The 12,079-nt window shown below is 47.6% G+C and overlaps 1 protein-coding gene across 2 annotated transcripts in view; it reads right to left on the bottom strand.

The window, feature by feature from the left end:
• Nucleotides 1-8,430, bottom strand: part of ASXL1 (ASXL transcriptional regulator 1) — a 76,766-nt gene extending 68,336 nt beyond the window's left edge. For both annotated transcript variants that reach the window (XM_025398449.1, XM_025398450.1), the window contains exon 1: nucleotides 6,449-8,430. In XM_025398449.1, the coding sequence (XP_025254234.1) occupies nucleotides 6,449-6,505 (57 nt within the window). In that variant the 5' untranslated portion in view covers nucleotides 6,506-8,430. The remainder of the gene's footprint in view (nucleotides 1-6,448) is intronic.
• Nucleotides 8,431-12,079: the final 3,649 nt, after the last annotated feature.

Consider the following 12,079-nt stretch of genomic DNA (forward strand, 5'->3'; position numbering starts at 1 on the left):
TATTCAGTTGTGTACTGATTGTACCCCTTCATTATCTACTCTAATTCAGCTCTACTCTTAATTCATCTAATTGGCAATTCTAATTCACCTCTTCTCCAGACCCACTCTTCTTCCTGTATTCCCTACCTTGATTGACAGCCTGTATAATCACCTAATTCAGAAACGCAGGTGTCATCCTTCTCTCTCATCTGTCCCCCAAGTCCCAAAACCAGTCTCTTTCCTGACCCAACACAACAGCCTCTTAATGTCTATCCCTCCATCCAGTCCTGCTTTCCTCAAATCCATTCTGACTCTGTTGTCATCCTTCAATCAACAAACACATGCAACACCTACCTTGTGCCAGGCACAATTCTAGGGATTCACAGTAAACAAGACCAAATCCCTGCTGTGGTAGAACTTACATGTTATAGCCTGAGGTCAACCCAGCAAAGCAAACCTGCCCTCATCACTTTTAGCTCTAAAATCCTTCAACAGGCCAGGCACAGTGGTGCACACCTATAGCCCCAGCTGAGACTGAGGCAGGAGGGTCACTTGAGCTCAGGAGCTCCAGGATGTAGTGCGCCATGATCCTGCCTGTGTATAGCCCAGCACTCCAGCCTGGGTAACACAGTGAAACCTCATCTCTTTAAAGAATTTCTGAAAATGGGGGCCAGGTGCGGTGGCTCACGCCTGTAATCCCAGCACTTTGGGAGGCTGAGGCGGGTGGATCACGAGGTCAGGAGATCGAAACCATCCTGACTAACATGGTGAAACCCCGTCTCTACTAAAAAGTACAAAAAAACTGGCCGGGCATGGTGGTGGGCGCCTGTAGTCCCAGCTACTCGGGAAGCTGAGGGGGGAGAAGCTGAGTGCAGTGAGCTGAGATCGCGCCACTGCACTCCAGCCTGGGCGACAGAGCAAGACTCCATCTCAAGTAAAAAAAAAAAAAAAAAAAAAAAAAGAATCTAAAAAAATATATGGCTGGGTAAAGTGTCTCACACCTGTAATCCCAGCACTTTGGGAGGCCAAGGTGGGCAGATTGCTTGAGCCTAGGAGTTCAAAACCAGCCTGGGCAACATGGTGAAACCCTGTCTCTACAAAAATATATAAAAAACTAGCTGGGCATGGTGGCGCATGCCTGTAATCCCAGCTACACAGGAGGCTGAGGTGGGAGAATCACGAGCCCAGAAGTGGAAGCTGCAGTGAGCTGTGATGGCGCCACTGCACTTCAGCCACAGTGACAGAATGAGACTCTGTCTCAAAAAATAGTAATAAAAATAGAAAGCAAATAAAATCCTTCAACAGCACCTTAATCACATACTGCAAAAGCTGAAGCTTCCAAAGTCCACTGGCCCACTGGTAAAGAACAGGATCTAGAGTTAGATTCAAATTCTTACGTTCTAAACTAGGGCAAATTACAACCCAACCTGAACCTAGGTTCTCTTTTGAAGGATACTGATGTCTTCCTCTCAGAGTTATTGAACAGATTAGAGACAATGTAAGTAATGCTTACAGTGCCTGGCACAGAGTAGATGCTCACTGGCCTGACATATGGAACCCTCACAATCTGGTCTCTGCCTGTCTCTACCCATCCACAATGACACTCCACAAACTTTATGTTCCAATAATTTGTAGATATAGCTAATTCTCACACTTTGCCAATACACACACTCCCTCTCACCCTTTCTCTCTCTCTCTCTCCTGCTATGTGTTGTCACCAGCTCCTGCTTATGCCCTCTGTGACTGGCCTAACTCCTAGTTACCCTTCAAGATTGAGCTCAGAAAGCACCTTCCTCCAGGAAGCCTTCCCTGATCTCTGCCAGGCAGAAGTAAAAGTCTCTTTTCAATGTCCCCATTGTTTCATAACACATACAATTATCTTCCAAACCAGGACAGTTGAAAGGAGAAACTATTCATAATTATGACTGGACAAGAGGCAGCAACTGGGATATCTGTTTATGATTTATACAACTATGATAACATGTATCATGACTACAGTAAAATTCTGTTCCTGTGTCTGGACCTTCTCCATCCCCAGACGACCATAAGCCCTGAGGGGGCAAACCTCATCCACCTTTGTATTCCAAGAACCTAAGTGCCAAGACAGGCAGTACTGACTTGAACAAACCTACAATAAACCCTGGAACAAGCTACTAATGTTCACTGCCACAGATATCATTTCTTTGATACTAACTAAATGAAAGCTGAGCTAGCGAATTTTTGTAGCATTTTTTAAAAGAAGCATGACTCAAATAGTAACTACCAATTATTTAAACAGCAATCAGCAATAGCCTGAGAATTTAAGACAGGGGAAACAGAATCTCTAAAGGGAAGTTACATCAAAAGATACAAAGCATTCACTTTTATTAAAACTGTTTATGCCTCCAGCTTTTGGTATAAGAACAAGTCAGCAGTGTTCTATTCCTAGTCTCTTTCTAGACTACATTTAAAAAAAAAAAAATAAGTCTTCTCTTACTTCAAAGGGGAAAAAAAATGTTTGATGTAAGAACTGGTCAGTCACGAATCAAAGTAAAAGATAAAGCATGCAACAAAGAGTTTCTCAGAGCCAGGGAGAATCCATTTAGGGTCCTCAATTTAAAGGGAAATCCCCTTGGCTATTTCTCCCAAACAAACTGTTCATAACAAGTTGGAAGATATCCACCCAACCACGTAAGGTCTACGTCTTGCATCTAGAAAAGACAATACTACAAAATGTGTGAAAGAAAGAGTATCTATTTTTCAACAGCATAATTAAACATCTGCAAAAATCAATCTTCTGGGGTATACTACACTGAAATTCTCAAGAAGAATCTTCTTTCCTCTGCAAAAACAATTTTTTAAAAGGATTCCCAGTAACACTCTAGTCACCAGATTGCTCCTGGGGTCAGGAGCAATCTGAAAGTGTTCCCAAGGAAGTGCATACAATTGCCATTGCAAGGAGTCCAAATTCACCTGCCCAAAGAGAAGAGTAGTGTTCAGGTGTTCTAATGTTCAACTGTCCTACGTTCCCTCCTGGTCAAGTTTCTCTCAGTCCAGTGTTAAGCTCTCACAAATTCTCCAGCACACAGTGTTACAGAAACCTTTTTTTAAACATTAAGAGGGCTATTTTTTTCTTTTGTTTTGTTTTTGAGATGGAGTCTCACTGCCGCCACTGGAGTGCAGTGGCGCAATCTCGGTTCACTGCAACCTCCACCTCCCGGGTTCAAGTGATTCTCCTGCCTCAGCCTCCCGAGTAGCGGAGGTTACAGGCATGCGCCACCACCACGCCTGGCTAATTTTTGTATTTTTAGTAGGGACAGGGTTTCACCATGTTGGCCAGGCTAGTCTCGAACTCCTGACTTCAGGTGATCCGTCTGCCTCAGCCTCCCAAAGTGCTGGGATTACAGACGTGAGCCACCGCGCCCAGTCTAGGACTCTTAAAAAGTTCCCCCTTACCTACCATCCAGTCCCATCCAAAGAAATGGAAAATTCTAAAACAAAAAACACACAAAAGATACACAAATTACATATCATATTCTCATGAGTCCTTTTTTTTTTTTCTTTCTTGAGACGGAGTCTCACTCTGTCCCCCAGGCTGGAGTGCAGTGGCATGACCTTGGCTCTCTGCAACCTTCACCTCCCAAGTTCAAGCGATTCTCCTGCCTCAGCGCCCCCCACCCCTCCAAGTAGCTGGGATTACAGGCATGAACCACCACACCTGGCTAATTTTTGTATTTTTAGTAGAGACTGGGTTTCACCATGTTGGCCAAGCTGGTCTAGAACTCCTGACCCTGTGATCCACCCACCTCAGCCTCCCAAAGTGCTGGGATTACAGGCATGAGCCACCACGCCCAGCCTCGTTATTTTTTTAGAGTCAGGATCTCCCTCTATCACCCAGGCTGGAGTGCAGTGGCACAATCAGTCATTGGCCACTGCAGCCTCCAACTCCTCAGCCTCCCAAGTAGCTAGGACCACAGGTGTGCACCACCATGCCCAGCTCATTTTGTTTCTGCTGTTGTAGAGACCGGGTCTATGTTGCCCAGGCTCATCTTGAACTCCTAGCTTCAAGTGATTATTCTGCCTCAGCCTCCCAAAGTCTCACAAATCCTTTTTCACATGTATAACACCACCATAAAGTAATTCCTATTCATAGACTAGGCGCGGTGGCTCACGCCTGTAATCCCAGCACTTTAGGAGGCCAAGGTGGGTGGATAACCTGAGGTCACAAGTTCAAGACCAGCCTGACCAACATGGAGAAACCCCATCTCTACGAAAAATACAAAATTAGCGGGGCATGGTGGCACATGCCTGTAATCCCAGCTACTAGGGTAGACTGAGGCAGGAGAATCACTTGAACCTGGGAGGCAGAGCTTGCGGTGAGCCAAGATGGTGCTATTGCATTCCAGCCTGGGCAGCGAGAGAAACTCCAAACAAACAAAACAAACAAACAAACAAAAACAAGGTAATTCCTATTCATATTACTATTTTTAATGAAGAGCCTTAGAAGAAAAAGAGAAATAACTTACTCTGATAATCCGGTTTGAAGTCAATGATAAAACAGAAAGAGCAACCTCGATGTTGAAGTTCAGACCACAGTAAATTCGAGAATCTAAAGAGACTTCACAGTGGACCCCAAATTCCTAAAGTCAACTAGTAAGAGCCAACAGAACTTTGAAACAGATTTTATAATTCTGTCAAGACATAAATAACATAGGATTTAAAGGTACTTTCACCTACCTCTAACAAGTAAAACTCTGGCAAGCAAATTTCCTTGGGTGCCCAGGGTCATAAACACCCGCATTAACAGGAACGCCAAGGACAATGTCAATGAACACACAAAACTCATCGTCCAGGAGAATGAGAGCTCTCTCCCACTCCCCATCAGGCCTATATTTGTTTCCAGGTAAAGAACCATTAGAGAAATCCTGAAATTTCTACAAGATCCTGAAAACTAGCCCGAGCTTCCAATTTTGACTGAATCAGGAAAAAAAAATATTTTGGAACCTCAAAATCTTCAAACTTCACATGCCAGGCCAAAATAAACTGAAGCACAAAACTTCAGCATACAAACAATTGCTATTTTTGTTCCCTGGGCAACAAATGACTAGGGAAGAGGACAGCAAGCACCAATGAAAATTCTGTAGCCCAAATTCCTTCAGTTTTTATAAATCAGTAACTTTTACAGACTTCGAGAAAGCAAAAGGTGTACTTCAGGTTTGTATCAACCCCACCCCCCATACGTTTTTTTTTTTTTTTTTTTTTTGCACAACACCTTTGACGCAGAAAACTCACTTCAAAATAAGAGAGAAAATTAAGTCTGAGCTTCACTCATCATTAAAACTGAATTACGACAATTACATATAAACTAGAGTGTCAAGAGACACTTATGCTATCCGCAACACAACCTCCCTGTGTGACAGATCTTAGGAACTGACATCTTAGTATAACCTGTTACTAGTGGTATCAGCAGATGTTACACGAGTATGTCTCAAAGTCTCTGAGCTTTGTGGGTGCAATCCAAAAGGAAGCTATTTCACCTGCAGGTCCTCTGACGCTCTGAACACAAAATTCACAACCCCCATCAGTTGAACGAAGCGGCTTCAAACACTCAAATTACGCTCTCCCTTGCTAATCCTCAGTGAACAATGTCTCTCAACAGAGACACTTTGTCTTTGTCCAACATACATTCTTTGCAAAGTGGATTCAGTTCTCCTCAAAGTACCCATTTCCAGTCCAGCTTCTGAAGGCAAGCACCCCAGTCAGCGTTTCTCAAAGTGGGGTCCGTGAGCCACTGCGTTTCAATCACCTGGTAAGCCGGTGAAAGCGCAGATTCCCAGGCTCTATCCCAGACCCTGAGGCTCAGCAGGTCTTATGGAGGGCCCTAGGAGGAGCGTTACTAACCGCCTCTCAGGTGTCGCCCACAGGACACTAAAGTTAGAGAACCGCTGCTCAGGATTCAAGCTGGGAGTAAGCACTTTCTTCCCTCCACGCACCTGGTTTAGATTGGTAAAGCTCAAAATGCCACTGGCGTCCTTGAATGTGGGGTCGCTTTTCCACCCCCGGAGTCAAAGGCACCACCCCATTACCCACCATGAAGCGAGGGAGGAGCTTCCGACCCTTCCCGGAAACCCAACTCCCCCGGGTGAATGAACGAAGCTGCCCCAGACCCCCAGACGCTGCCAAATAGTGGGGGAGGGGAGGCGGGACCCCGCTGCCCCGAGGGGGAGGAGCCGGCCTGCCAGCTCGCCCCTCCGCAGGAATTTAGCTGGGCGGGGGGTGGCGTGTAGGGCAAGCGGAAAAAGGCGCCACATCCCATCCCGGCGGAGCGCTCCCCACCCCGCGCCTTGCGGGGCTGTCCCGTTCTTAAAGGAAGATGGCCCCGCCCCCTCCCGCGGTGGGCAGGGCCTCGCCCCTCCCCCTCCAGTGGGGGGTGCGCGGCGAGCCCACCCCCACCGAGCCCCACGGAGCCCCCCTCGGCTACCCGCCTCACCAGGCGCGCGGCCTCGGCCCACGTGCGCTCCTTCTTCTTCTTCTGTTTGTCCTTCATCCTCCTCCCCGGCGGCGGCGGCAGCTCCACGCGGGACCTCTGGGCTGGGCGGGCTGGGGCGGTGGCGCGGGGCTGGGGCGGCGGCGGCGGCGGCGGCGGCGGCGGGGGGGGTCGCGTGGCAGCGGCGGCGCGCGAGGTCTCGGGTGCGGCCGGGGAGAAGGGGCGGGCACGCGGGGACCGGCTGGCGCGAGAGCGGCGGTGGGGGAGGGGCGGCGGCGGCTCCACGCGCCCGCGCTGCGTCAGTCGCCCACGGCGGCAGCGGCTGCTGCCCCGCGATCGCTAAGGAATGCGGCGACTCCGCATAACCACGGGGTCAGAGGTCACGGCTCCGGCCTCCGCTTTCCCGCTCTGCTGAGGGACCGAGACAGGACCGGCGGCGGGGCGGGAGGGCGAAACGCGGCTTTCCCTTCGGCGCCCGGGTGTGTGCGTGTCTGCCGTGGGTGTGTGTGAGTGTGTGTGAAGAGTGAGGAGGGGGAGTGTGGGGTTTTTTTTTTTTGAACAAAAACAAACCGAAAGGACGGCTGGGAGTCGTAGTCCCAGCGGCCTCTCTGGCCTCCCCCGCTCCGGAAGAATATGGCCGTGTGAAGGGCGTGGACCACACTTCCCGGCGTGCCCCGCGGCCCCCTTCCGCTCTCCCTCTGGCGTCCTCCGCCTAGCACCGACCTCAGCTAGGAACGGGGACGCATCGCTGTTCGGGGAAGGGGCTGGGTAGAGTCTCGCGAGGTGCGGGAACTGGCTGGGTGCCTGAGGGATTCTGGGAGGCGATGCTGGGAAGGGGCGGTGGCTGGGCTCCCCCGGCCGCCCTTAACCCCTTAGGTGCTTTTTGCCTCAGGACCTCCGGGCGGGTGCGGGTGGGAAGTGAAGATGGGGAGCTCGACTCGCAGCTCCCACTTCGTGCTTCTCCTCGCCTAAATGGTTCTCACCTATACTTCTCGTAGGGGACGAGAGGCAGGACTTTCCCTTTAGGTCCCCCCTAAATGACTCACTGCCACATAATAATGAGACAGAAAGACCCTCATACCAGTAAAACGGTTATTCCACGGTTGATGGACTTTGACGGTTCCTCATTTCCTCCTATGCTTTCAGGCCGCTGTTTATTTGCAGAGCCTGCGTTCTTACCACTTGAGGAACTTGGTGATACGTTGACGGGTCGCATAAAGGACTTGGACTCTGGGGCCATACTGACTAGAATGCACCTGAGTGCGTTTTTAGAGGCAGTACCCTGGAGAGAACTCAGGCCCTGGAGTCCAACGGACCTAGACTGGAATCTTGGCTGAGTCACTCCCTGGCTGTCCACTCAACCTGAGCCTCAGTTTTCTGATCTGCATTTGTCTTGTATTTCATGGCATTATTGGAATTAAAATTAACATAAAATTCTTGACAGATTGGAAGAGGATGTGAAGGGAGATCTTGACATTATTAGGTTCGCATGATTTGGCGCCTGGCATAGAGCAAATGTTTAATAAATGGTGGCTGTTATTACCAGGTGAGAGACAATGGGCAATGTACTTAGCTTCTCTGAGCCTTAGTTTCAGAACCTGAAATGAAATTGAGAGCGCCCAGCACATAGGTTTTCTGTACCTATAGGTTCAGTCGTTGTCCAGAAACATTCCTAGATTCCGTCTTGAGTTGGATTGATGCCAGCTCTTAAAAACTGTGAAGGCAGGATCAGTGGCCACATTTAAAGGTTTCCCTGGGTGAGGAAACACACCCCCCACTCCCTAATGTTAACAGGTAGCAAGAGCCAGTATTGACAGGAGACCATTATGGTGTAGCCCAAACTCTAATGCCAAGGGGTTCAATGTTCTGCTTCTAATACTGGTCACAGAAAACTTTTGAGTCTGGTAAGCAAAATCCTACAAAGGGAAAAGACTGCAAAGTTAGAATAAGACACCTCTTAAAATCTCTCTAGCTCTACCCTGAGAGAAAGGAGGAACTACCGTCCCCCAGAAAACTGTTTGACTTGATTTTTTACAAAGGATTTTTAGCTTTTTTTTTTTCCAATCTACAACTGATACAGTACTCTTTGGCAAGTCATTTGGCTTCTTTCAGATGTCTTCTGAAGTAGCTTTACTCCCCTCTGACCTACAGGGAATAACTGAAATTTACATGTTTAATACAGGCACTGTGGTAGACAGAATAATGTCTTCCCCCCTTGCTCAAAACTGTCCAAGCCCTAGTCCCTGGAACCTGTGAATATGTTGTTTTTTTTTGTTTTGTTTTGTTTTGTTTTGTTTTTGAGACGGAGTCTCGCTCTGTCACCTGGGCTGGAGTGCAGTGGCCGGATCTCAGCTCACTGCAAGCTCCACCTCCTGGGTTCACGCCATTCTCCTCTCTCAGCCTCCCGAGTAGCTGGGACTACAGGCGCCCGCCACCTCGCCCGGCTAAGTTTTTGTATTTTTAGTAGAGACGGGGTTTCACCGTGTTAGCCAGGATGGTCTCGATCTCCTGACCTCGTGATCCGCCCGTCTCGGCCTCCCAAAGTGCTGGGATTACAGGCTTGAGCCACCGCGCCCGGCCTGTTTTTTTGTTTTTTTGTTTTTTGAGACAGAGTTTGGCTCTGTTGCCCAGGCTGGAGTGCAGTGGCATGATCTTGCCTCACTGTAACCTCCGCCTTCTGGGTTCATGCGATCCTCCTGCCTCAGCCTCCCAAGTAGCTGGGATTACAGGCATGTGCTACCCCACCCAGCTGATTTTTGTATTTTTAGTAGAGACAGGGTTTCCCCATGTTGGCCAGGCTTGTCTTGAATTCCTGACCTCAGGTGATCCGCCCATCTCAGCCTCCCAAAGTGCTGGGATTACAGGTGTGAGCCACCGTGCCCAGCCAGCATTCTTTGGCAAAAGATACTTTGCCAGTGGAAATAAAGCCCTTAAAATAAGATGATTCTGTATTATCTGGGTGACCCCAATGTAATCACATGAACCCTTAAGAGCAGAAGAGGGAGGCAAAAGAGATGTCTTGGAGAGATGAAGCAGAAGAATTAAATTCAAAGTATGAGAGGAACTCAGCCCACTGTTGCTGGCTTTGAAAGTGGCCATAAGCCAGGGAATCCAGGCAGCTTCTAAAAGCTGAGAGGAAGTCCTGCCAAGAGCCAGCAAGGAAATGGGGACTTCAGTCCTATAACCTCACAGAGCTGAATTCTGACAACCTGAATGAACTTGGGAACAGATTATACCCCCTCCCCAACTCTCCAGAAAGGAATATAGACGCCTTGATTTCAGCCTTGTGACACTGGAAGCAGAGAATCAGCTGAGCCATGGAATCCAGACATCGGGCCCACAAGAAGTGTGAAACAGAATTGAATATTGTTTTATGACACTAAATCTGTGGTAACTTCTTACAGCCCCAAAAGAAAGCTAATACAGGCATTATGGGAACACCTTTCTTTCAGCGAACACTGCCTGACTTCAGTTGGGTCAAACCATGGGGGAATCCAGATGTGAATATTTCAAGGTCTCTGCCCTTGCAGAATCAAACAGAAACAAATGACAACATCATAGTTAAGTGTGAAAACAGAATATGTTCAGAGAACTGTACAGATGTGTTAGAAAGTTGGCTTTAGTCATTAAACCTTAAGTAGATGTGATTTTTTAAAGTTAATGAGATTCCTGAGTTTATTTTCTTGTCAGAAGCACCAACAGACAAAACAGTTGGTGTGTGTTTTTCTGTTTTTTAATCACAGTGCTTTTATTATAGATTATCTTCAGAAGTTAGTGCAGGTGGCATGTGGAACATAAACAGGACGGATACTCAACCCTGCCTAGTTTGGGGATGAGTCACTGTTTTCAAACTGCACAGTTATGAGCAAAGTGCATATTCAAGAACCAAGTTAACAGGCCACCAGCAGACACCCAGGATTTCCCAGCGGGACACATATATCCCATGAACTGCACTGCAAAATAATAATATTATCATTTGCTCTGCACACCAGCAGGCCTGGGTTTGAATCTCTGCAGTCTTTCTCCATCCAGCTCTGTGGCCTTGGGCAAGTTATGAAACCTCTCATTGACTCAGTGCCGTCATTTGGACAGCAGGGTACATAGCAAATTCAAAGAATGGAACTGAGACTAAATGAGATCTTTGTAAAGTGCCTAGCACATAGTAGATACTCACTAAATACCAGCCCTCTTTGCCTCCAAAACGTTTTAGTGTCTAAAGTGTAAAATGTGCCTCATTGTTTATACTTTGAGTGAACCAAACCTTGGAACAGGGTTTGCTCCTGTAACAAATGTTCTCACTCAATAATAATATCCCCATTTTCAAATGAAGCTGAGGTTCAGAGAGGTCAGATTACCTCCCCTGGGTCCAGAAGATTAAATGAGATTACATTTGCTAAATAAACTTCCAGCATAACAGATGATCAGTACGTGTATAGCTCTCCTTGTCCCTCCCACATTTAATTTCTTCATGTGACTTTGGTTTAGTGATTGTGTTCATGCTACTATCTTTGGTTTCATCATCATATCCCCAATGCCTGGCACAGCCCTGGCACATGGTAGGCACCCAATCTGTTGAATAAATGACCCAATCTCAATAATTACTTTATTGGAGAAACTCTCTGAAGACTAATTTCCCTTTGAATGAGGCCCAAACAATGTTTGGAACCTGCTCAGGGAGAATCGGGAAAGACTAAGACAAGACGTCACCCAAATATATCTGTGCAAGTTATAAAGATGCTCATGGATAGAGAGCATGACTTCAGCTGGGTGTGGTAGCGTGTGCCTATAGTCCCAGCTACTCAGGAGGCTCAGGCAGGAGGATCATTTGAGCCCAAGAGTTTGAGACTGCAGTGAGCTATGGTTGTGCCATTGCACTCCAGCTTGGGTGACAGAGCAAGACCCTGTATAGGAGACTTCATGACCTCATTATTGTCATTAAGTCATAGAATCTGCCCACATGATGGGCAGCCCTAACTCGTAGCTCACCTTCCATTCACCATCATTTAAATCCTGCTGTTCAGTCTCCCAGTAGGGAGGACAATGTGTTTAAATTACCAGAATGTCTTTTTCGTTTGTTTGAGACAGGGTCTCTCTGTTGCCTAGACTTGAGTGCAATGGTGCAATCTCAGCTCATTGTAGCCTTCACCTCCTGGGCTGAAGTAATCCTCCCACCTCAGCCTCCCAAAGTGCTGGGACTGCAGGCATGAGCCACTATGCCTGGCAACAAAATGTCAATAATGGTTACCTCTGGATTGTAAGACTATGGGCAACTTTTGATTGTCTTTTTTTTTTTTTTTTTTTTTTGAGACAAGGTCTCACTCTGTCACCCAGACTGGAGTGCAGTGGCATGATCATGGCTCACTGCAGTCTTGACCTCCTGGGCTTACGCCATCCTCCCACCTCAGATTCCTGAGTAGCTAGGAGTAGGTAGGGCCACAGACACATCCCACTACCCTCAGCTAATTTTTTTTTTTTAATTTTTTGTAGAGACAGGGTCTCACTATGTTGCCCAGGATGGTCTCAAAACTCCTAACCTCAAGTGATACTCCTGCCTTGCCGTCCCAAAGTGCTGGCATTACAGTTGTGAGCCATAGCCATATTACTTTTTGTTTTTGAGACAAAGTCTTGCTCTGT

Source organism: Theropithecus gelada, chromosome 10 (genome assembly GCF_003255815.1).
Source record: "Theropithecus gelada isolate Dixy chromosome 10, Tgel_1.0, whole genome shotgun sequence".
In the NCBI taxonomy this organism is placed as follows: domain Eukaryota; kingdom Metazoa; phylum Chordata; class Mammalia; order Primates; family Cercopithecidae; genus Theropithecus; species Theropithecus gelada.